The sequence below is a fragment of the Triturus cristatus genome, chromosome 3_2, assembly GCF_964204655.1.
Source record: "Triturus cristatus chromosome 3_2, aTriCri1.1, whole genome shotgun sequence".
Classification (NCBI taxonomy): Eukaryota; Metazoa; Chordata; class Amphibia; order Caudata; family Salamandridae; genus Triturus; species Triturus cristatus.
Genome location: NC_140584.1, coordinates 311350714 through 311377720, shown reverse-complemented (window position 1 = coordinate 311377720; position 27007 = coordinate 311350714). Strand labels below are relative to the sequence as shown.

Here is a 27007-nt window from a genome sequence, read left to right as displayed (position 1 = left end):
AGCAAATCTAGTTTAACGCGAGTGCCACCAAATATGTACCTCACGTTTCTATAAATCGCTTGTAGTGACCAAATTAGTTGTTTTGTTGCACAGTGATCAGCTATCAAGCTGGCTCCACGGCACAGGCCGGCACAGGCCTCCACATGCCGCCAATGGCCACCAGGTTATGTTTACACTCACTGCCCCTAGACACTGCCCTTCCAGCGCTCAGGGCACCGCATACCAACTATGCACGCGAACAGAGTGCACGACGTTTCATTACTTAACCTGTTAGCTAATAGCACACATTTTCAGACAGTTTGAAATTTAGAAAGTTTATAAAGTGTAACATGCATTAGGAGGGCCTCACACCATTTAGAAGACAAAATCACACGACCTACCACTAAGCTACAATTTTCATTAATTTACACTGTCCAGTCACTTTTCTTGGGAAACCTTTTGCCTTCATAGTCAGCTTCAGGACGGTTTACTTTAGGTTTCATTGCCCATTAATGAAGTCTTTATGTGAGATGCTGCAGCGCCCAACCGTGCAGAGGCACAGTCCGTTTCAGTCAGTGCTTCCTGATAAAGTCACAGCAGCTCCTGTGAGCTTTACATGTACAGGGGGTCTCGGCGGGGCACCTGGCACACAGACACAGGACCTGCAGAGTATTAACTGACATTCCAACAAAAATACTCATAAGGCATGCAAACTCAGATTCACAAACACCACAAGGTTTGGGACCACTAAAGAGATTTTACAGTGTAAAGCAGCCTTTTATAGGTCAGAAATTGGCTTTTGAGCATTACAATATGAGAGGGCATAAAGAGACTTTCACATCACATTTACAAGTTGCAAATGTGTGTCTCAACAGCTTGTGAACTTCAACTGCGGCTTCAAAACAAATGATCAGTTAGCAAAACCCTCTGAGCTGGGGTAGCACCTGATCTGCAAAGGAGAACTGTCGGCAGCCCTAGGGGAGAGCAGGCAGAAGTCGATACTCCACAACACCCCATGTCTTCCCCCAACAAGAAACACTTGTGTTAAAAAAAAATTTAAAAAAATAAAAATCTCGGGAAACAATTTCAGGGATGTAGGCCATGTCACGCCTATATCCATGCAGGCCGTTTAGGGCCCCTATAGTGGACAATTCGTAATGTGACCCATTAGCATATAGGTCATGCTGCAAAGAGCACAACCATTTGGAAACCAGAGTACACAAGATTTACCACAACACACAATTGTCAAACACTACATCAGATAATTATTCGTCAGGAACAACTGGTGAAAGCCCCTTTCAGAATTCTGAATAAAGCACTGGACACCATTACAAATTACTCGTTTGCCTACTACCCACCTCCCCCCCCGAACAGTTCTTGACACACGTTACTCATGCCAGCCAACTAAATTATGGGCAAAATTGGGACCACAATACCTTGAGAGTTTGCAGAGGAAAGTGCAGAACAAGCATTTACTGCTTTGCCTTAGATTGGCTGATGGTTACCGTATGAAAAGTAATGTCTAAATATACTACATAGCGCCAAATGTATTTTTCACCCATTTTTATGTCTGCATTTGGCAGCAGCAATCTCAGTTACACATATCAAATCACTGCACACCAACGTTCCCAATAAGGTCAAAGAGAGCAATAGTGCATTTCCTTTATTTTTCCACCATACCTTGATCTATTTTAATCTCTTTTCTGTTTTACTACCTAGACAACGCTCTCTGAATATGTGATTGATAAACGAAGCACATATTTAACTGTTCACAAAGGACCCAGCAAGAGGCCTGGGGGTGGGCCCTGAAGAATACCCCGACAAGCTCACAATCTGCAAATCTAAGCAAAACAGAGGCTGGCCAGCCTAAACAAGCATTGGCATAGCCAATAGGTCTCGCCTTTGGGACCTTATAAGTGTTTAGCCATGCAACAGTTGATGTTGTTGCACCAAGGATATTGTGCTGCATAACTAAATACTTATAGGTTCCCAAAAGCGAGACCTATTGGCCATGCCAATGCTTGTTTCTTTTGCTGACATGAAGTCGCGTAGGGTGCACGCACTCGTCACGCACCCGCGAAAATCATATATTTCATTATACACTATAAATAACAATTTCTATAAACTTTTAATAAGTATATTAGCAAAACTGTTCAGTCTAATATCATATTCAAACTTTCTATAGTCATTTTTTCAACTTTAAAAGTATGCCGAAGTCTCGACTTCGGCTCGATCTCAGCGCGATCATGGCACGACCCCGGAAATACGCATGGGGAGATGTTGTGCACATTAAGCGGCTGCACCGCGCATTTCGTAACTTTACTTTAGTCAAAATTATATTGAAAATAATACTTATAAAATACTTTTATTAATAAATTTAGACAAACACTTAAAGGAAAACTTTTAATTCTAATTGATTTAAAGATATTTCATACTTTACAAATTATGCCAAAGTCGCGACCCCAGCGCGACTTTTCAAAATGGCTACTGGAATGCGCGCAGCCATCGTGCAGGATGCGCGAAGGGTGCGCGACTTCTGTATAATATTACAAAAAAATAGAATGAATATAGTTTTCCTAACTAAAAATTATTCACAATTTTTTAAAATATATATATATGTATGGAAAATAAAAAAACATAGGATTGAGGTACATTAGACTTACAAATTTTCATTTAAAAAACCTTTAAAATTCACTGAAAAAACCATAGGTTTCAGGCACGTTATAGTTAGAAATTAGCATTTAAAAAAACCATAGAAATTCGCTAAAAAACCCATAGGTTTCAGGCACGTTATAGTTAGAAATTAGCATTTAAAAAACCATAGAAATTCACTGAAATTCACTGAAAAAACCATAGCTTTCAAGAACGTTATAGTTAGTTGGACATTTCACTCGTACAAAACCATAGAAATTCCAGTGTTATAGTTAGTTCAGCTAACTATAACTCGCACCCCTGCAATGCACTGCTGATGATTTCACATATTACATCATTCATGACATGGTAAGTGACATCACTGATGACATCACTGATGACATCTCAAATGACATCACTGACGACATCACTGATGACATCATGCACGTGAAAATCTGATGCACCTCCTCACACCTGAATATAACCTTTGATACACCCACACTATCTGATGCACCTCCTCACATCTGAATATAACCTTTGATACACCCACTCTAAAATACAGAATACCATTTTCGAAAAAATAGACACATCAATACCAGATACTAAATACGCGCTGTCTGATTCCTAGGTCTACACACGCATCCACTCATTCACCCATATAGTCACTCATACATGCAGTCACTCATCAATACAACACTATCATATGCACTCATACACCTATACAGACACTCACACACTGCCACATATCCAGGGTTACTCACACACCTAGTCAGTCATGCAAAGAATCAATCATACTTCCATGTACTCACCTATACAGTTATACAGACACCACCTCACTTAATCATACAGATACTAACACATAATTACTCCCTTATAGAATCACTGATACAAATACACACTCATCCATGCAGCCACTCTCACAATTACTGACTCTCACATATAGTTATTTATATACACCATCACTCACATATACTGCCTTTTTACATATGTACTTACTTGCACATGTACCACTGAGACATCCATTCACTCACCAACACACCCATGCACACGCTCACCCACCCATACAGCTGTTTCCACATGCACTCTTGAACCCATACACACAGTGAATCAACCACTCACACATCTATGCACAGAGTCACACACCTCCTACCCACCCATACACACACTCAGGCAGCCATACAAATACTCAGACAAGCAATCAATAACCCATATAGACACTCCTGCAGCTACTCACCAACCCATGCAGCAGCTTACACAACAACAGACTGACTGATACAGACTTTCACACAGTTTAGTCACTAACCCATGCATTCAGAAAGACACATTTAATCATTCACTTATGCAGTCAGTCATGTACCTACTAAATCCTCCATACAGATACTTATACACCCACTCATTCTTCAATGCAGCTTGGCATATATATAAAACAAATTTAAACTTTACGGAAACACATAGTCACTGGATGATGTCATCAGTGATGTCATTTGAGATGTCATCAGTGATGTCACTGACCATGTCATGAATGATGTAATATGTGACGTCATCAGCAGTGCATTGCGGGGGCGCGAATTATAGTTAGCTGAACTAACTATAGCACCGGAATTTCTATAGTTTTGTACGAGTGAACTGTCCAACTAACCATAACGTTCCTGAAACCTATGTTTTTTTCAGTGAATTTCTATGGTTTTTTAAATGCTAATATCTAACTATAACATGCCTGAAACCTATGGTTTTTTTAGTGAATTTCTATGGTTTTTTAAATGTTAATTTTTAACTATAACGTGCCTGAAACCCATGGTTTTTTTAGGGTGTATATATATATATATATATATATATATATATATAATATATATATATATATATATATATATATTGACATCCTGACAGTCTTTCAACAAACAGGCACCAACTCCGTGGGTAATTCTGGCACAGAAGGCGATTGATTCAAAACAAGGTCAGACGCGTTTCGGCGGCAAAACCGCCTTGTTCCTTATATATATATAATAAAATTGTGCCGCCGCATTCATGTGAGCAAGGTCACTGCTGTGGCCGAAACGTGTAATAGCAAACATGGAAATCTAATCTGAAAGCCCACTGAGTTGCCTAAATTCTATCATTGCAATGATTATTTCAAACCGATATTTATTGTGCAATCATGTATTATTTTCTTTGCATCTAGTGCTATTGGTAATAATAACCTGGTGAGAACTCCATATTGATGTGGTGTTCAGCTCATAAAACTCATAGTGAATAACAACTGTTATCAGTGATGTCACTGACCATGTCATGAGTGATGTAATATGGTAGGTCATAACAAGCAATGCATTGCAGGGGCATAAGTTATATTTAGCTCAGCTAACTATAACTGCTAAATTTCACTGGTTTTATATGAGTAAAATCTGAGCCTAACTATAATGTCCCTCTAACCTTTGTTTTTTTCAGTGAATTTCTCAGTTTTTTTTAATTTCATTTCCTAACTATAACATACCTGTAACCTTTGTTTGTTTTCAGTGAATTTCTAAGTTATTGTATGTTATTTCCTAACTATAACATCCCTGTAACCTTTAGTGTTTAAGTGAATTTCCAAGGTTTTCAAAATGTTATTTCTTAACTCTAACCTTTAACCTTTGACAGTGAATGGGTGAGTGAGTGCATGAGTGTCTGAGTGGGTGTGTGAATGAGTGTCTCAAAGGGTGAATGAGTGGGTGTGTGAGTACCTTTGTGGGTCTGGGAGTGGCTGCATAGCTTTCTCACTGGGTGTGTGAGTGGGTGTCTGAGTGTCTCAGTGGGTCTGTGAGTGGGTGTGAGAGTGTATTTAAGAGTGCCTCCATGAGTATATGAGTCAGTCTATGAGTGAGTGCATGAGTGTCTGATTGGGTCTGTGAATGGGCGTATGTGTCTGAGTGGGTCTGTGAGTGGGTGAATGAGTGTCTGAATGGGTCCATGACTGGCTTTGTGAGTGACTCTATGGGTCTGTGAGTGGATGTTTGAGTACATCTGTGAGTGGGAGTGAGTGTCTATGAGTGGGTCAGTGAGTGGGTATATCAGTGTCTGAGTGGGTTTGTCAATTCCTGAATGGGTTTGGCAGTGCCTGAGTGTGTGAGTGGGTGTCTAAGTGTCTCTGTCGGTGTGTCATTAGCTGTATGAGTGACTCAGCCACACAATAACTGCACCTTTCCTTTTATGCAACAATAGTCCACAGTTTTGCACAAAATATCTAAGCAAGTGGACTACTTTACTGGTTAATTACTATGTATTACCTCCTTGGATAAATGTCCAGTATGTATTCTACACTACAACTGTGTGATAGAGCACAAGGAAATGTCACAAGTGACCTTGTGTGTGTTTTGGCAATGTGATTGTTCCTGGTGAGTCTTTATCCAGAAATATGTGATAACATGATTCCTCCTATAGAGAAGACAACAAGACTACAAAGAGGTAAATCTCCACCAAACAAGGGTCTTTATTCTTAACTATATGTAGTAAGTGCTTCTTTGTTTAGTGGAGATGTCCTCATATTCCTGGGCATCAAGAACTCTTCACCAAAATCAGCGGAGAATGCGCTGGGGGGCAGCTTGTTAAGATGTCCATCATCCTGGCTAAAAGCAGTAGAACCTTTGCATTCTACTAAGGTGGGTAGGGCCACACAGGGGAAGCTTCTAAGTGATTTGCATATTCTTAGTAATTTAAATGGAGAACCATGGACTCTGCTCTGACCGGACAGGACAACAAAGAACCCACTCATCGCAGTCACATACACATTGCGCTCCAATAAATCAACGCTGCAGTTACCTTCAAGAAGGAGTTGAGATCGTTTTTCAATATGGAATGGTCAAAAAAATAAATTTGCTTTGCCAACCCCAGGAGTTAGGATCATTTGTCCTTAACAGAAGTGGAGCTTCAGCTGAGGCACCTGCTATGTTTATATTTGCAAGAGCCTCCCGTTGAGGTTTAATTTCTGTGAAATAAGCATTAGGGCCAACACAGCCCTGCCAAATATTGATGGGGAGGGGGCCAGGCGGTCCCCCTCACCAGGCTGATTGGGGCCTGGAGACCCCATCCCCCAGGGCCAGGCCAAGACTTAGTGAAGGAGGGGGGCTGCATAGTACCTTCCCTGGGCCAATTTCAGCCCAGGGAACATATCCCTCCGGGCCTGGCCATGTCTCTCTGGGTGCAATGGTCCCACCCAGGGCCCCCAGTGAGCTATGGGACTCCAAGGGGGGGGGGCCTCAATTCCTCCGCGGTCCCATACTCGCATACACAGGGTGCTGCTAGAAATGCAGCTCCCTTTGTGCAAGAGCAATTCCCTCATCTCTTTCCCTGCCTGCATGTCTGCAGGCAGGGAAAGAGATTAAAACTCTGCTTCCAGAAAGCGGGTGTTGTTTGACAGCTCCCGCTTGCTAGAAGTAGAGTGTTTGCTTTTGGTTGGCGGAAGCTGTCACAGCTCCTGCCAAGCGAAAGCAAACAGATGGGTCCAGGGATGGGAACCCCAGGACATAGCAGGAACCAGTCCTGGGGGATGGCGGTCCCCAGGGAAATACATGGGTCTAGGATAGGGCCTCCCTCCTTTGCTCTGGACTGGGCTGGCCCGTGGGGGTGGTAGTCCCCGGGCTGTATATGGTCCGGGAGAGGGGCCGCACAGCCCCTCTCCTTCAATTAAAACCATTTTTGGCTCTGGGGAGGTGGTGGACCCCGGAGCAGGGGGTCTATGTAGATCTCCTCTTTCATGTTTATTGTAGCCCTGGGAAGGTGGTGGTCACAGGGTGCTCAGAGGGGGGTCCGCATGGCCCACCCTATTCATTTTTTTATTTATAGCCCCAGTGAGGTGATAGTCCCCAGGGCCTGGGGGTCTGAGCGGCACCCCTGCATTAAGATTGCCACGAGCTTCAGGAGGTGGTGGTCCCCAGGGCATTATTAAGCTCTTGTAGGGGGGCCCCGTGGGTCCCCTTCCATTTTTATAATTATAGTGGGCATGCCCCCAGGACCTGACCTACCCTGGGGCTACAATTATATAAAGCGCGGGAGACCGCACTTGTTTTCTTTTTAATTCACAGTGATATTAGCAAATTTCGCAGTGAATTTAAAAAATATGCTTTTTTATCCTTCCAGGACCAAGGCTAGAGGGTTAGGGTATTCCTACCCTGCCACCTTTTCTTCTTATATATTTTTCTTTTGGGGACTCAGCTGAAGCCGAGACCCAAGCAACACCTCCTGGTTGAAGTGTTAGCAGCCAATCAGAGCTCTGCAGATCTCTGCACAAGCTTGTTATTATTCGTGAAGACTTTGCATCCTGAGAGATCCAAATTCGGATTTCCTTTAATTTCTCAACAACTACTGAACGGATTTACACCAAATAACAAAAAAGTGTGATCTGCGGAACAAAATCCGCCTTTCTGTCAAATCTGTTTTAATTCCGTCCAGCCGTTCAGGCTGCAGGCGTGTCTCAAGACTCTATGGGAATTAACATGGGAAACACACTTTTTTTGCCCCCCCCCCTCCTTTTTCTCGGTTTGCGCTTGGCAGATCACTTTGAAACTTTCCATGCAAAACAAGACCTAACTTGACACTTTTTGGATGAAAGTTTGGGAAGATTCATTAAACGACGCCAAAGTTATAAGCAAGTCAAAAAATGCTTTTCCTATGGAAACATGGTCACAGCTATATCTCAATCAATCAATCAGGGGTTTTAAAGCACACTACTCACCCGCAAGGGTCTCAAGGTGCTGGGGAGCGGAGGGGGTGCGAGCAGCTCCATTGGTCATTCGAAATGCCAGGTCTTGAGGTCCTTTCTGAATTGGTGCAGTGTTGGGCTTCGTTGCATGTCGTGAGGGAGTTCATTCCAGGTCTTGGCCACAAGGTAGGAGAAGGATCTGCCACCTGCTCTGGTCCTGCGGTGAAGTCGGCGGAACTGAGGTTTCTCTTGGGGGCATGGAACGAGATTCGTTCGTTGATGTATTGGGTCCGGTGATATGGAGGGCTTTGTAGGCGTGTGTGAGCAGTTTGAAGGTTATTCTTTTTTCAACAGGGAGCCAGTGGAGGTCGTGGAGGTGTTGGGTGATGTGGTCATGTCGTAGGATGTCAAGGATAAGTCTGGCTGCGGCATTCTGGACGGTCTGGAGTTAGTGGTAGAGTTTTTTGTTCATTCCAATGTAGATAGCGTTTCCGTAGTCCAGTCTGCTAGTGATGAGTGTATGGGTGACAGTCTTCCTGGAGTCGGGGGGATCCATTTTAAGGTCTTAATAAGTATGCGGAGGGTGTTGAAGCAAGTGGAGGACACAGCTTTGATCTGGTGGGTCATGGTGAGTGAAGAGTCGAGCATAATGCAGAGGCTGCGTGCATGGTCAGTTGGGATGGGTGGGTTTCTGGGGGAGGAGGGCCACCAGGTGTTGTCCCATGTGGATGGGGTGGAGCCGAGGATGAGGATTTCTGTTTTCTCTGAGTTGAGCTTCAGGCAGCTGTTGCTCATCCAGGTTGCAACGTCTTTCATCCCTTCTTGGAAATTACGCCTGGTGATGTCGGGTTCCTTGGTGAGGGAGAGGATGAGCTGCATATCGACTTTGTTGAGTCCATGTTTTCTGACGATGGTTGCGAGGGGGGCCATGTAGACCTTGAAGAGGGTGGGGCTGAGGGAGGAATCTTGGGGTACTCCGCATCTGATTTCTGTTGGTTCGGAGAGGAAGGGCGGGCGATTATTCTTTGTGTTCTGCCTGAGAGGAAAGATTGGATCCAGTCCAAGGCTGTTCCTTGGATGCCGGCCTCGTGGAAACTTAAGGCTAGTGTGCGGTGGGAGATGGTGTTGAAGGCTGCTGAATGGTCCAGGAGGATGGAGGCTGCCATGTGGCCTTGGTCGAGGAGGGTGCAGATGTCGTTGGTGGCAGCTATGTGGGCGGTCTCTGTGCTGTGGTTGCTGCTGAATCCGGATTGAAAGGTGTCTAGGATGTTGTTGGTTTCTATGAAGTGTGCTAGCTGGGTGTTGACGGCTTTCTCAATAACTTTGGTGGCAAAAGAGAGCAGTGAGATAGGCCTGAAGTTCTTGAGATCCATTCGGTGTGCGGAGGGGTTCTTGTAGGGTCTGCGGAGGGCTTCTTTAGGAGGGGGCTGACTTCGGCGTGTTTCCAGTCATCGGGGAATGTGGCGGTCTTGAGGGAGCAGGTGATAGTTCGGCGTGGTTTGAGTGTGATGGCATTGGCTGCCCTGTGGAAGATGTGTGGCGGGCAGGGGTCAGTAGGTACTCCGGAGTGGATGCTTTTCAATGTCTTTATGGTGTCTTCTGTGGTGGGAGGGGTCCAGGTGAGAAGGGTCTGTTGGATGGCTTTCCTGGGGGTGGGTGTTGAGGTGGTGCTGTGGTTTTGGTCATCAAAGTTGTCGCAGAGCGTATTGATCTTGAAATGGAAGAAGAGCTGAGTTTGTTGCAGAGGTCTTGGGAGTGAGGGACGTCAGTTGTTTTGCTGTTGGGTCTAGCGAATTCTTGTATGATGGTGAAGAGTTCCTTGGAGTTGTGGAAGTTGGAGAGGATTGTGTCTTGGATGAAGTTTCTCTTTGTGGATTTAATGAGTTGGTGGTGTGCCATGGTAGCTGCCATGTAGGGGGAGCGTGCCTCCAGGGTTTCGGTGTTTCTCCACGTTTCCTCCAGTCGTCTGCAAGAGCACTTGGATTCTCGGAGGTCCGTGGTGAACCAGGTGGCTTTAGTGTTGTGTTGTCTCGTGGTGCTCTGGGGGGGCGAGAGTGTTGCCACAGTTGCCAATCCATTGGTGGAGGTTGCTCACAGCTTTATTGGCATCTGTCGTAGTTGGGGGACGAGTGCAGTTGAGAGTGGAGGTGAGGTATTCTTCTGAGACTTTGTTTCAGCTTCTGCGTGGGTGGCAGGGCGTGCGCATGTGTGCAGGGGGTTTCCAGAAGGAGAAATGTATGCAGTGGTGGTCTGTCCAGAGTGGTTCATGGTGTGGCTGAACCGAATGTGGTTTCCTCCACAGGGTCGAGTGTGTGTTCTGCTGTGAGAGTGGGGGTGGAGACAAGTTGCTTCAGTCCTATGTTGTTGAGGTTCTCCAGGAGGGTGGTGGTGTTGGGATCGCTGTCGTTGTCTAGGTGGAAGTTCAGGTCTCCGAGCAGTATGTAGTCCATGGAGGCGAGGGTGTGGGGAGCGATGTGGTCTGTGATGATGTTGGTGAAGGGGGTCCGGGAGATCTGTAGGCGAGTGTTCCAAAAAGCATTATTTTAGGGTTGAGCTTGATCTGGAAGTGGATGTATTCCATGAGAGGCGAGGCGCCATCCAAGATGGTGGATGTTAGTCGAAGGGAGCTTTTGTGGACGATGGTGAGGCCACCTCCTGGGGAGTTGGGGCGGTCCTTCCTCAGGATTTTGTATCCGTGAGGGTTGGCGGGTGCTGAGGTACCAGATTTCTATGGTGTGTCTGTGCAGGGAGTGTACTTTGAGGAGGATGCAGCTCAGTGGCTTGTGTGCGGAGGCATCTGGTGGGTTAGTGGTGGCAGCCTCGTCCAGAGGTGGGTGAAGGTGCGGCTGCAGTGTCGCCAGAAGATCAGGGCCTGGTTGTTGCTTGGCATTGAGAGCTGGCAGTTGTTGTTCCGTCCAGGGTTGAGTACTTGGATAGTGATGAGGTCATAGCGGCGGGTGGTCGAGGGCCAGGTTCTCTGGCGCTGGTCGTGGTCAGGTCGCAGATGGGCGCAGACAAGCTTGCCTTTGGTGTGACTTGAGCGTGCCAGCTGTGTGGCCACACAGCAGCCGCCATTAAGTATGAGTCACGGAAGGGTGAGCAGCTGGGAGGCAGGAGCGGGAACACGCTCAGGGGAGGGGCCATGGGGCATCTGCAGCAGGGAAAAGGCAACCAGAAAAGGCAAACAAGAAAAGGCAAAACAGAAAAAGGCAAAACAGAAAAAGGATGACACCCACAGAGCAGACTAGCAGAAGAGCAGGCTCTTCCACTAGACCACCAGGGATGAGGCGCGGGCAGGAGCCTGCGGGTGGAGGAGGGCCTTGAATACCTACCTGAAGTTCAAGTTGGCGCTAAGGGAAGTGCCTTAAGGGTGGAGCTGCGCAAGGGAAGAGCAGGGACTCTGACCAGACTGCCTATATATCTCCTCCTGGTACCGTCAATATGTGATATATAGATTGAATAATATCAAGTTCAAAAGACGCTTTTCAGTAAGATCATGAAAAAGAGACAGCAGTTTGCTAAGAAATAATTAATATGTAATATACTAATTGGAGATCACTAGTCGTTTGGACAATGCAAGCCATATATACAGAGCAAATCAATTGACTCTCTGGTGGAATTAAGGTTGGACTACAGTTCCCATCATGCCTCTCAACTATATATAAATAATGGGCGATAATTGACAATTAAGGCAAATGGATGTAAACACCATGAAGAAGACGGTATTGCCAAACACTTAGATGGTATCTGACGCAATCAATATTGGCAAATAAATGAAGTTACCTTGAAACAACTTTCGGGAGTGCATCGTCGAACTTTTGTTCGGTATGCGAAATTTTGAGGGATGTGGTCTAAACCCAAACGCTAGCAACAGCAGCAATGCGCGCCGCCATCAAGACCGCTTTGACCTTGGATTTATGTAAGCGGCAGCGCCCGGCACGAATGGAGACTTCGAAAGCAATCATAGAGGCAGCGGGGGATACCAATCTCCTGTGTATGTACTTTAGATTTGAAGATGAAAGAACTGGAGGTTCCAACTTCAAAATACGCCAATGTGCAAACCCTGTGATGGGACAGGACAGTCTCATCACAACAATGGTGAGTAACTGTCCTGTAAGAATGTGTACAAAATGCCGATGCGGCCCCTGAAGGTAACAGGGGCCTGAAAGTAAGTGCTTGACTTCAACAGCCAATGCGGAAATAAATCACTGGGAACCATAACAGAACTGGGAACATTGTAGGCAAAGATCGAATAATATCAAGCTCAAAGGACTTTTTTCAGTAAGATCATGAAAAAGAGACAGCAATTTGCTAAGAAATAATTAAAATGTAATACACTAATTGGAGATCACTCGTCATTTGGACAATGCAAGCCACATATACAGAGCAAATCAATTGACTCTCAAATAGAATTATGGTTGGACTACAATTCCCAGCATGCCTTTCAACTGTGTATAAGTAATAGGAGATAACTGACAATTAATGCAAATGGATGTAACCACCATGAAGAAGACGGTTGTCGAAATGTGTAGGTGGTATCTGACGGAATTAATTTTGGCAAATACATGAAGTTACCTTGAAACAACTTTCAGGAGTGCAGCGTCCAATTTTTTTTTATGTGCGAAATTTTGAGGGATGTGGTCTAAACCCTAACACTAGCACCAGCAGCAGAGCGCGCTGCCATCAAGACCGCTTTGACCTTGGTCAAGACAGCGAGCCTATCGAAACGCGTCACCTTTATGCAATAAACTCTGCATTTGGCACTTCCTGAGAGCGCGTACATTCCTTTCTCCGTGTGGCATATATATATATATATATATATATAAATATATATATATATATATATATATATTCACTTAAAAAACCATAGGTTTCACACATGTTATAGTTAGCTGGACATTTCACTCGTAAAAAAACAATGAAATTCCCCCGTTATAGTTAGTGCAGGCAACTATAACTCACGCGACCGCAATCCTCTGCTGATGACGTCAGATATTACATCACTGATGACATATGTGTCTTTATGAAAAATAAATATTTGTAATATATGTATAGCTAAAGATTAATGGAAGAAGACATGGGTAAATAAGTGTCTAAATACAGTGATGTAATATCTGACGTCATCAGCAGAGGATTGCGGTCGCGTGAGTTATAGTTGCCTGCACTAACTATAACGGGGGAATTTCATTGGTTTTTTACGAGTGAAATGTCCAGCTAACTATAACATGTGTGAAACCTATGGTTTTTTAAGTGAATTTGCAAGGTTTTTTAAATGCTAATTCGTAACTATAACGTGTGTGAAACCTATGGTTTTTTCAGTGAATATATAAACATATAAATATAATCTGCATATCTATATACATATAAATTCATGCAAACATATACATATATGCATACATATGCATGGTATGTACATGAAAGTTTGAAAAACTCTAATACAAGCAAAGCTAAAAAGCCACCTAATTACAAACAGAATTGCTTTAACTTAAACGAGGGCGAGACCTATTGCATTTTCAATGCTTGTTTACTTTGATTCCATCAAGAAGGCATTCAGATGTGTCCCACATTTTCCATAATTTTCTGAATGGTAGCACTCTAGTTGCTCATTAGATCACTGTAGTAAAGCTACTGCTCACCAGGGAAGTCTGCTGCTGGTATTGAAAGTGCATGTTTCAGTCTGCATGTCAGAATTTTTTAATGAAATAGAAGAGGATTTGATAAGTCACTCAAAATGTGCCCTAATTTTTCTTTTTTCCTCACTAATCATAATTTCTATGGCAAAATGAACCTCCTCATTGTGTTCCTTTTAAATTAAACTACTCACTCTCTACTACTCACTCGCTACTACTTTCTACTACTCACTCTCTACTACTCACTTTCTACTACTCTCTACTACTCTACTACTCTCTACTACTCACTCTCTACTACTCACTCTCTACTACTCTCTACCACTCACTCTCTACTATTCTACTACTCACTCTCTACTACTCTCTACTACTCTCTCTACTACTCTCTCTCTCTACTACTCCCTCTCTACTACTCTCTCTACTACTCACTCTCTACTACTCACTCTCTACTACTCTCTACTACTCTCTACTACTCACTCTCAACTACTCACTCTACCACTCTCTCTACTACTCACTCTACTACTCACTCTACTACTCTCTACCACTCACTCTCTACTACTCTCTCTCTACTACTCACTCTCTACTACTCTCTACTACTCTCTACTACTCTCTACTACTCTCTCTGCTACTCACTTTCTACTACTCTCTACTACTCACTCTCTACTACTCACTCTCTACTACTCACTCTCTACTACTCTACTACTCTCTCTCTACTACACACTCTCTACTACTTGCTCTCTACTACTCACTCTACTACTCACTCTACTACTCACTCTCTACTACTCCCTACTACTCACTCTCTACTACTCTCTACTACTCACTCTCTAATACTCACTCTGTACTACTCTCTACTACTCACTCTCTCTACTACTCTCTCTCTACTACTCACTCTCTACTACTCACTCTCTACTACTCACTCTCTACTACTCTCTCTCTACTACTCTCTACTACTCACTCTCTACTACTCTCTACTACTCACTCTCTACTACTCACTCTCTAATACTCACTCTGTACTACTCTCTACTACTCACTCTCTCTACTACTCTCTCTCTACTACTCATTCTCTACTACTCTCTCTCTGCTACTCAGTCTCCACTACTCACTCTCTACTACTCTCTACTACTCACTCTCTACTACTCACTCTCTACTACTCCCTCTACTACTCACTCTCTACTACTCTCTACTACTCCCTCTACTACTCACTCTCTACTACTCTGAACTACTCTCTACTTCTCACTCGCTACTACTCTCTACTACTCACTCTCTACTACTCACTACTACTCTCTCCTACTCACTCTCTGCTACTCTCTCTACTACTCTCTACTACTCTCTCTACTACTCTCTCTCTACTCTCTACTCTCTATTACTCATCCTCTACTCTCTACCTCTCTACCTTTCTCTACCTATCTCTCTACTACTCTCTACCTCTCTACCTCTACCTCTCTACCTCTACCTCTCTACCTCTCTACATCTACGTCTCTACCTCTACATCTCTACCTCTCTACCTCTCTCTACCTCTCTCTACACGCACACATATGCACATATATGCATTTATATCTATGTATGTGTATATATGTATATACATACATATATAAACATATATATAATCTGCATATCTATATAAATACAAATATAAATGCATGCATACATATACAGATATGCATCTTATTTACATGAAATTTTGAAAAACACTAATAAAAGCAAAGCTAAAAAGCCACCTAATTACAAACAGAATTGCTTTAACTTAAACGAGGGCGAGACCTATTGCATTTTCAATGCTTGTTTACTTTGGTTCCATCAAGAAGGCATTCAGATGTGACACATTTGCCATAAATTCTGAATGGTAGCACTCTAGTTCCTCATTAGATCACTGTAGTAAAGCTACTGCTCACCAGGGAATAGAAGAGGATTTGAGAAGTCAAAATGTGCCCTAAGTTTTCTTTCTGCAGCACTAGTCATAATTTCTATGGTAAAATGAACCCCCTCATTTTGTTCCTTTGCAAATTAAATGTTTTAAATGTTACCACTTTATTCCAATCAAGATGGCTGCAGGTGTGCCATACTTTTGTCATAAGTAAGACTGTTAGCGCTCTAGTTGTTCTTTAAAACACTCTGGGATTTCTGTCATTGGGCTATACTTGGGCTACATCTCGGTGATATTTGTGCTACATTTGGGCTCTTTTGTCTCTGGTGGCCATCTTGGGAGACTTGTTATGAAGTTTCCTAATTTCCTCATTTACTGCAGTCTCCTCAGTAGGCATACTGTCAGTTTTTTACTTTGATTCAATGAAGAAGGCATTCAGATGTGTTACACATTTGCCATAAATTCAGAATGTTAGCACTCTAGTTGCTTATTAGATCACTGTAGTAAAGCTACTGCTCACCGGGGAAGTCTGCTGCTGGTATTGAAAGTGCATGTTTCAGTCTGCATGTCAGAATTCTTTAATGAAATAGAAGAGGATTTGAGAAGTCACTCAAAATGTGCCCTAATTTTTCTTTCTGCAGCACTAATCATACATTCTATGGCAAAATGAACCCTCTCATTTTGTTCCTTTTTGAATTAAATGTTTTAAATGTTACCACTTTATTCCAATCAAGATGGCTTCAGGTGTGCCATACCTTTGTCATAAGTAAGACTGTTAGCGCTCTAGTTGTTCTTTGGAACACTCTAAGAAGCTGCAGTAGAACACAAAGGAATCAACTGACAGTCTCTGCCCTTGTTGGATGTACATGTTTTACTGAGAATGTCAGACTTCATTCTCACATGACTGAGAAAGATAATGTGAATTTACAGAAAATATGCTCTCAGTTTAGCTTATAGATCACCTTCCAAACCTCTGTGGGAAAAGCATGTGAAAATAGTTTTCTCTCAAACATGATTCATGATATCCCAGCAGAAGGCTTTTTCACATGGTAAAATCACCTTAGAACATACTACAATTCCTAAAATGAGTATGGTACCATCAACAAATGATTTATAATGTAACTAAGGTCTTAAAACCTTCTATTAACTGCAATGCTTTTTAATGAGGTGCTATCATGTATATTGATCCCAAGATGGCTGCCAACACTTCTTGGATGAAGTGCTGACAGCCAATCAGATGTCACAATGAGATGTGTGGTTAGGCTCCGCCCAGATATGTATATGATTTTACTTTTGATTTTCTCAGGAACTACTGAACGGATTTACACCATATATGCAAAAGGCACATGCCTGACCTGAGGACTACCTCTTTGCCAAATTTCAAGTAATTCTGTTCAGCCGTTCGGGCTGTAGCTGTGTCTAAAGGTCCTATGGAAAAATGCATGGAGAAAACGCGTTTTGGGACCCCCCTTTTTTCTCGGCCCCCGCTTGACGAATCACCCCGAGACTTTCAGGGTAGGAGCTGAACGGAGCGCCCCATTAGTTTTGAAAATTTCGCGAGGATTCGTCAACCGGCGCCAAAGTTATTCAAAATAGAATTTTGAGATTTCCTATGGAAACTAGGTTGTAACTATAACTATCTACTGGCGACCGCCAGTAGATAATATATATATATATGTGATCAAGGCCTCTGGGGAGGCTGAAACGCGTCATGCAGGCGGTGCTGTGAATTTAAATAAAGAAAATCTACTCACTCGCTATCAGGGTCGGTTTCCGTTTGTTCCCGCTCTCCTCCAGGACAGTTGGCGTGCAGGAGTGTTCCAGGCGGAATCTCGTCATATATATATATATGTATATGTATAGATGTGCGTCTGTTCATAAAAGAAGCAGAGAACTGTGGTAGTTCTCAAGTAGCTCCCAACTTTAGGTGGAGAGCAGCACTTGTATTTTTGTTTTCAATTTCTTTTGCCATTTAATCAAGAATCTCCACACATCAAACAGGATACAGTTATAAACATATTGGTGCTGAGCAGCTCCTGTATAGAGCACCCTAGAACACCAGCGACACTCTGAATCTGCTCACCTCAAATGTCTCTTTTTCTAGCAAGGTTTTTAAGCATAGTATTAGCACAGTGCTATCCACGCAGACCTAGGAAGAGACCACGTATTTTGCTAATTCTACAGCAAAGTCTTTCAGCATAGGATTAGCACAGTGCCATCCACCCTGAGCTGTAAACTGGCAAAAGCCTTTTACCACTCCAGGCACCATATTACAGCTTTGGGTTGGTAAAATGCCATCCAAGCCAACCTGGATTGAATAAAAGCAACCCCAGATATGTATCTTGCTATCATTATAGCTCTTCAGAGCAGTTTAGCTTTGTCAAGACACAAGGGAGCACCCAGTATAAGTCAAAACAATACCCTTACAGGCTTAGAGTGCTGCATAGTTTATGTAAAAAAGAAGCAGAGAACTCTGGGAAGTTCCCAAGTTTGGAAACAGTGTCATTTAGCTTCCCTTATAAAATGGATGTGATACTACTACAGTGCACTATAGACTTCACATGTGGGTCTCACACTTCCTTACTTCCTTATTAGGAGTGATCATAACTAATGTGTATTGCTATGAATGTCTCTCAGATTATGCTGAACACTTAAACATAGTAAGGTGAAAGAGCTCCACCTACTTGCATCCAAGTTATCTACCTGTATGAGAGGTATTTTGCACTAAAGCTCTTGCCATTTCAACTCACAACAACCATTCTCTCCTCATGTTCATTTTAGGTGCAACTCTGACTTTTAACATGCCAGACTGTCATATTAAAAATCTGTGTTCAGTAGATCTGAATGTCACCCAAACCCTTACGAGACACCAACTCATACAAATCCTCAGAATGGAAAAGTACCATTTATCCTGACTTAGAGCCTGATTTAAAGTACGGTGGAGGGGTTATTCCATCACAAATGTGGCGGATATCTCGTCCGCTCTTTTACAAGTAGCATTGGATATAGTGCACTTTTAATACTGAGGGCAGGATATCCGTCACATTTGTGATGGAGTAACCCATCCACTGAACTTTAAATCAGGCCATAGGGCACCAAACGCATTGCCTTGAGAACTCCATCCTGGACAGAGAAGCCACAGGTCAGAACTTTCTATAAGTTCACTAGTATGGGATTACACCTTACGTCCTTCCAATTGCCCTCTCTCTCAGCCATCTTGAGGCAGCTCCTTACTATTAACATCACTACTAATTTGTAAACCTTCTAAGCTTGCTTACCATGTCAGTCTTAGTAACCATTTTAATCAAACAGCTGCATCCAATATGACCTTCAGTCAGTACTTTAATCAGACTCTTCTGCTAATTATACTCAGCCACAAAATATCTGTTTTTCAGGCTTTTAAAATCTTTGAAGGCTTTCTTTTCTGTTTCCATATTGCATGACATCCTGGGCCCGGATCCCAAGTAAGGTGTGTTACGCAAATGTGGTCAATAGTGCAACAGTATTCTATTCCATTCTATTATAGCATTTGTATGAAAGTAGTAGTCTTCCAACTAGTTTCTCTCTTCCATCTGCAAAGATTATTTGCCTAGTCAGAAAATATCATACATAACCCATGTTACATACACACCTTTCATGTAATGTGGCATGGGTGACTAGAGACTGTATATCTTTATAACGTTTACGTTTTCATTGCAATGCACCTAAGCATAACATTCTGTTTCCCCCCTACAATACTTTTTACTTGGCAAAACCATAGGCATCCATACTCCAATCTGCAGAGTGAAAGAAATAATGTGAAAATGAGTGAGAGGCAGGAATGCACTGCATATTACCAGGGAAAAGTTGGATACCTTGATATTGCATGGGCCAGCACAGCGGATAATAACCTAACACTCCTGTGGCAGGTCCCTTTGTTATATCTATGGGGATGGATCACACTCAGAAAACATCTTAGAGGTAATTATAGTTAGGAAATAAGTAACATTAAACCTGAATCTATGTGAAGCAAATCCCTTGAGAATGTGTGGATACTTGCTGCATAAAAAGGGAGTGTAGTTGGTAGGTTGGTATCACTTTGAGATACCCTGTATTCCTGACACCAAGGTAAGTGTTTCTGCTTTGCTAGTCTTGATCGCTGGAGATTGCATAACAAGGCAATTTAGGAGTACAATCTTAAGGATTTTTCACTGAAAAACCAAAGGCACCTTTTAAATTTGCTCAAGACCAGAAGTCTGCCTTACTGCTTGGTCAATACTTGAAAGCCCTCCAAAGGAGGTTGGCAGGTAGGCAGATGTCTATCCCTCAGAAGAGACAGAGTAAGTGTATATATTTTGGGCCAGTAAAGAGGTCACTTCCACAAGGCAGCACCACAAAACTTAGAAGCCAAATGTTGAAATGATGTGCATCAGGGCACAAGAGGAGCTGAATATTAGCACTACAACCACTGGTGTGGACAAAGCACTGTGCCTTGAAAATGTGAAGCTTTGTATCACATCCTCAAGATTTCTGAGACTCTGGGATTTACAGTCTTCAAAATTCAATACTGCAAAGAAAACCAAAAGAGTAGCTGTGCTTTTTAATGGTGACCAGGAGAGACGTCTGCATTGCTTCAACACAAGGATACCTTCCTATGTCTCCAAGATTGAGTTGTGCTTCTCTGGACTTTTCCAACTCTTCAAAGAAGACTTTAATTGAAACAGAATTCCTCTTTGGCTGATATTAAAAATTATTTAGCCTATTTTGTATATTTCATTGACTTACATCTCAAAAGTTTTACTGGCTTTTAGTTGAAATGTTTAATTTTCCTTTGAACTTCAAGGGTCAGATGTAGTAAACAATTTTACACTATTTATTAAACTCCGAATCTGAGTTTGCATCCGCAAAAATGTTTTTCCAACTGTACTAAGCTTATTTTAGGAGTAGGTAACATTTTACTGACATCTGAAATGGGTTTAGAAATAGATAAAGAAATCACTATTTGGAAGAAGCATGTTGTAGGTGTCCCTTCCAAATAGCCATTCATATCCATAAGTATCAATGGTTCTGTAATGAAATAGTGGCTGTAAACCATTGAAAAGACACCGACCCCCAAGTTGGCAGGATAATTAATTCCCAAAAGGTATGTGTTTCCCTTTGGACCCGTTTCCCTTTATGAATATTGAAAAAAATGTAAGAAGCCCAAAGGACCACTGGGAACTCTTAAAGAACCTTTTGAAAAAAATATGTTCGTGTAAGGAAAATGGGCACCTTCCCAATGATAGCCAGTAATCTGAATGAGTAGCAATTTGTGACCTAGCACATGAATATTAATGAAATAGGTCAGATTGCGACTCACTCTAATATTTAATTTAAAAAGCAGCCATATTTTTCCTTTCCTAAAATGGCCTGCTTTAAAAAATAAAAGAGTTTTTATTAAAAGGAAATCACAGACATGGTGTTCTGCGGACCTTTACAAGCACTCTCTCTATGGTAACCACCAATCAGAGTGAGTCACAAGTTGCAACCTACCTCATGAATATTAATGAGGTTTGTCAGATTGCAACCCACTCCATTTCGGAATTTTGTGACCCAACCAATTGGTATGTAGGTCGGGTCACAAAATTCCACACTGGTTTAAAAAATAATGGTCACAAACTGAGACCAGTTTTTGTAACCAGTCTATTAGTATTTCTGGAATCAAGTTCTTTACCTCCTATATATGCTGTACTTGTGCTTATTTGTTTCTGCATCTCCAGTGCCTCTTGCAGAATTAAGATTTAGGTTCAGGTTGTGCTACCTAAAGGTGATTCAAGATAACTTCTTGGATACCTTTGACCTGTGTGTCTGCAAACTAACTTACATGGGAATAGGGTGAGCTCAAGTAAATTAAGCCTACTGCTTATGAAGAACAACCCAAGTAATACTACATGAAGAATGCCAGGGAAACGAGATATTAAATGACTTATCAATTCAGATAAGTTAAAAAATATTATATCACACATCACACTACCCAAGGCACACCAGCCTCAGCTTATAACACATGTACATATTTCCCAGACCAGTTCACTTAATGCATTTTTCACATGAAAGTTCATGTAGCCTGCTACTAATGAGACAAGATCTGTGATATATTTATGCCACTCTATTTAGCAGTCACTCAAGAAGGGGGATTTTTCTTTTAAAGTGCCAAAAAGAAGCTCAAACTCTACTCGGGTAGTAAAGTACCAGAATATTGTGGTCTAAATATTGTCTAACAAACATATTGCGTCTTAAATACTTACAGAAATATCACTTCATTGGCATTAACAATGGAAAATCTTCTGTCAAAGGTGAGATTTTTTTTAATGATGTTTATTCCATAATTTTTATGACGGACAATATTTTTGTTATTGATGTTCTGACAAACAACCTCACATAAATCTGCTCCACAACAGACCATAATGGAGTTTTGTGTATATTTATTTTATTTTTTCTAATACGTCTTGCAGTCATGAATGTGGATATCCTCCAGGGTTGAAAGGATTTTATAAATATGCTCATGTGTATATTAGTTAGTAAAGAGATCCTGTTTAAGATGATCAGCTCTACAGTTGCTGTAGTTCCTCTTATGAAACACCATGTCGCTGCATTAACTAAACAAAAATAATGTTAGAAGGAAAGCACACAATTGCAGTCTTGGAAGGAGACCAGGCATTTTGACAGGGCATGTCACAAAATAATCAGAGGTACCTGATTGCAAAAAGCTGAGGGAGATGAGGAACCCCATCCAAGTCTTCATCTTCAAGCGTGCCATCTCTAGAGAGAATAGAAGACAAGAGTTCATGGTCAGATCTTCTCTAGACTTAGCAATCAAGTGTGTAGAGGCTGAGCAGTTCAGCAAGATCCAATATGTCAGTGCCCAGCTAAGTAAAGGTGGACGAGCCATCAAAACCAAATATTAGTCCCCATTTTCCTTTGATACACCTGAAACGATTCACTGATATGTCTGTTTATAAAGTCTAACAGAGGAGGACCTGATGTTCACTGAAAGATCTGAGCACCTTAATCCTCCCTTTCACATATTACTCAGAACAGTCTATCAAGTTCCTTCTGGGATCTTAACATCTTTAAATACAAAAAGACAAAAGAGGCCTGTTGAATCTACAAAACTAGGGGCCTGATTTACAATTCCCATTCACAATCCATGGATGTACAAATTGCACATCGACTGGTTTACATACATGGATGTAATTTGTGATGAGACTCATGAACTAATAGGTGGCATAACAGATGGCCCGTTCATAGGGGTCATAAAATGGTTTGCCTGATGAATATGTGCATGGCTTTTAATACATGGTTATTGAACTGCAAGGGTCTGCAGACCACTATCAAGTGTTTTGCCAAGTGATTTTATGGCAATTTCTTCAGGGCTGGAGGTCCACGAACTCACCTATTAGCTCACTGCAACGGTGTAAAAATAGAAGTTAAAATACAAGGGGAAACAAAGTCAGTGATAATAATAGAGGCTATACTACATCTTGAACACCTGGAGGAAAAAACATAATGATGCCACCCATGTAGTGTTTATTAGGACATGGAGAGACTGACACTTAAAAAACTGTGCTTCGAATACTGATCAAAATTCAAACTTGTCAACCCTGCTACACATATTCCTTAACTTAACACTTTCCAAAACTCCACAGTCATCCAAGGCACACTAACCCCATAGAAAGGTAAGAACTCATTCCTACTAACATGGCTGATATATAACCGTTATGCCTGATAGACTAGTCCAGCACCTCGCTTTGATCATTGACACTGCAGGTGGGTGGGCTGTATTGCTCTCTCTTCTCTAATTTTTACATAATTTGCGCTCTGCTTACAAGGCGAGTATGTTTCTGGTTACTTTGATTCCCCTTGAGCACCCGACTATTCAAGAGCACTTGTGTTAGACCTGACAACATTCATGTGGTATTCCCCCATACATTTTGTCTTTACTCCTTCTGTTTTTCTGAATTTGTTTTTGTTGGCTTTAGGACTTTGCACACTTTACCACTGCAAACCAATGCTAAAGGGCTCTCTACTTCAAACCATGGGCTTACACCTAATTGGCACATTAAGTTTACTTGTAAGTTCTTAGTAAATGCTACTACATGTACCCAGATCGTGTTAAATAAAAGGTACTAGTGGGCCTGCAGCACTCATTGTGCCACCCACTGAAGTAGCATTTTAAAACATTTCTCAGGCCGTCGGGGAGTGGTCGAGTAGGCGACAAAGATGGGTGCACAGCATTAAAACTCCTGAGCATCGCCTAGAATATTACCTCAGTTGAATGCCATGCTGTGTGTGCAGTGGTGCAGTTCCCCGAACTAATCACTGCTGACCAACAGGGTTGGGCCTGGATGGCCGCAATTAGAATCTCCATTAAGCGTCTGGCACACCGCAGCCTGACGTGGCCTTCGAAAGCCCTGCGGGGACAGGGCCCGCGCGTGAGCCCTAGGGCAGGGCCATGGTGTACATAGTACCGGAGGACGGAGAGCTTGCTGGGGAGTCCAGATCGACACCGCCTCCCTGACAGGAGCAGTGCCCATAAGGCTATGGGACACGACAAACCTAAACAGAAACGGCTTACTTTTGAGCCTGCCAGGAACCCACGCCACCAACGCTTGCCCTCAGAATCAACCACCACCTCAGATCAAACAATGGCGGAACCCCCTTCAGAGGCCCTGGCAGCTAATATGGCCAAACTAGGCCTCAGCTTTAAGTCTATTGATTCTAGATTTGATTTTTTGGCACAACGCTTTGACACCAAGTCTGAGCACTTGGATCGCCACAATGTGAGGCTCGATTGTGCAGAGTGCAGGATGTCGGAAATTGAGGATGGAAATACTAATAAAATGAAGCATCTTGAACCTGTGGATGGCCTCTTCAAGACCACTGCAGCTAAGAATGAACATTTAGAGGCTAGGTCCCACCGAAATAATATTTGCATAGCTGTCGTACCAGAAACCACCAACACAATACAGATGGGCACTTTTGCGGAACAAGTACTAGTGGATCTCTTCAAAAGGAAGTCCTTCATGGATTCTTTTATGGTTGAGAGAGCACACCGGACACTTGGACCCCAGCCAGGTCCTAGGGCACTGCCCCGGACGATTATAGCTAGACTCTTAACCTTTAGAGACGGTGATACCGCACTACATTTGGCCCGCGACAGGGGGCCTCTTCAATATCAGGGGTCTGCTATTTCACTATATACTGACTACACTCCAGTAGTGCAAGAGGCATGCCATAAATTTACTGATGATAAATGTAATCTACGAAGATTGGGCTTCAAATATGAGATGCTCTGTCCTCCACGGCTCCGAGTGGAGCTAGACAGCCAACATCACATCTTTAATACCCCTGCAGATGCTGAAAAGTATTGTAAAAAACACTCCACCAGCAGATCCTCCTCTAGTGCACGTTTTAGTACAAATGCTCCTTGAGACCTGGCGTCTTTTTTACCAAGGTCTCACACATAGTGACCTGTCTCAAGTGTTTTTGCTTTCATCTGATTGGGATCATCGTATTCAATGATGCTTCTGATACTGTTTCTCCATTGGCTTATACTGTTGATCTATGCATAATACTGTTCTATGCTATGCTGTTTTACTTTATATTGCTTATTTGTTCAACAGTTATTCCATTATCCATTTACTGATCCTTCTAGGTTATGCTCTTGTTGGCGTTGTCACCCCCCTTGGGTGTACACCACTGTATTTGTATTTCTATTTTCTTTATTGATTATTTGGGTTCTCCAGCTTATGTTTTGGCTGGAGTGTGTGGGGTATTCTTGTTGTTATTTTTACATTATGTCTTGTTGAAGCCTCTTCACTGCTGTGGTACATACTAAGTTCACCCTTACATGCCCCCTTTATATTTACTCTTAGCCTACATCACCATGTCCCCAACTGCTAGTAGAGACACCGAATTCTGACTCACTTGCATGTCATGGAATATTAGAGGTTTGAACAACCCCCGTAAAGGGGAGCAGGTCCTTGCTTACTTGCGTCGCCACGAGATCAAGGTGGCCTTTCTTCAGGAGATGCATTCAGATCCAACTATGGGCCCACTTTGATGAATCTTGAGTAGCAGGTGGAAAGGTGGATTAAGCTTCCGCTGGGCATGGCCGGGTCTATAGCATGTATTAAAATGATTGTGCCACCTCATTTTCTTAACTTTTTCTAAACATCCCCTTTGCCCTTACTGCCAGTTTTTCTGCCTCACTGCGTGGGCCGCTAACCTGATTAATATGGGCTGGTTCCCAACCTTGTATCCGCTTGGAGGTCCTTACACTACGCTATGAGGGCAGCGGCTTTGGAGTTCCTGACCATCAGATCTATTTTTATGTAGCCCAAGCACATTACGCCTACTACTGGCATCATCCGGATGCCCGGCTGCCATTCCTCAAACCCAAACACGTACAACTACCACTTCTCCCTCTTGATACCATACTGCCACAAGGACTATCACGTGACCGAAACACGATTCAAACGCTGGCCACTACTAGTTGGGCATGGTTCAAACTTCTGCGGGATCCCGATGGGGAATCCATTTACTCCCCCCATATTTCACTCATAAGCAACCCCTGGCTACCACTCACTCGAGTGCAGCATACGCTTGGTGCACACGAGCTGCGGGTGATAGGCGACCTGTTTTTAGAAGTACTACTACTTAAAGTAGATAAATGGTCGGTCATGGATAGATTTACATTTCATCATTTACGCAGTACATTACGGGTAGTGTTCAAATCACCAGACAATAGCTTGGTCAGCATGGGAACGTGACCTGGGTGCCCCTAATATGGTATTACTGCTGTATGCAGACTAAACTCGTGTCAGGTAATCACCAACATAAGTTATTACATTATAAGTATCTCAACAGAGCCTACACTACCCCCGTTGCTCTGGCGAAATTTGGCTCTACCAGATATCACAAGTGCCTGAAATGTCAGGCGGACGATGCAGACTTCTCCCATTTGACATGGACTTGTGAGACGATTGCAACCTTCTAGAAGGATATCTTTTCCACTCTATCTCCTATGATCCAACTACCTCTTTCAGCTGACAACCTTATGTGTTTTTTTGGGGTATGTTAAGTCGTTACCACTGGGGCTGCGCCGTTTTACTGCCATTGCACCACTTTTAGCAAAACAGCAAATTTCACTTCATTGGAGTACTCGCACTGCCCACAACCCCCACACTGGCAGCTTGGCTGAAACACTTGTCTTAC

The 27007-nt window shown here is 42.7% G+C and overlaps 1 protein-coding gene across 2 annotated transcripts in view; it reads right to left on the bottom strand.

Annotated features, from left to right (window-relative positions):
* The window catches only part of LOC146857246 (pancreatic secretory granule membrane major glycoprotein GP2-like), a 606316-nt gene that overhangs the window by 151726 nt on the left and 427583 nt on the right, over window positions 1–27007 (bottom strand). For both annotated transcript variants that reach the window (XM_085647755.1, XM_085647754.1), the window contains one exon: window positions 22484–22549. In XM_085647755.1, coding sequence (XP_085503881.1) covers window positions 22484–22547 — 64 coding nt within the window. In that variant the 5' untranslated portion in view covers window positions 22548–22549. The remainder of the gene's footprint in view (window positions 1–22483; window positions 22550–27007) is intronic.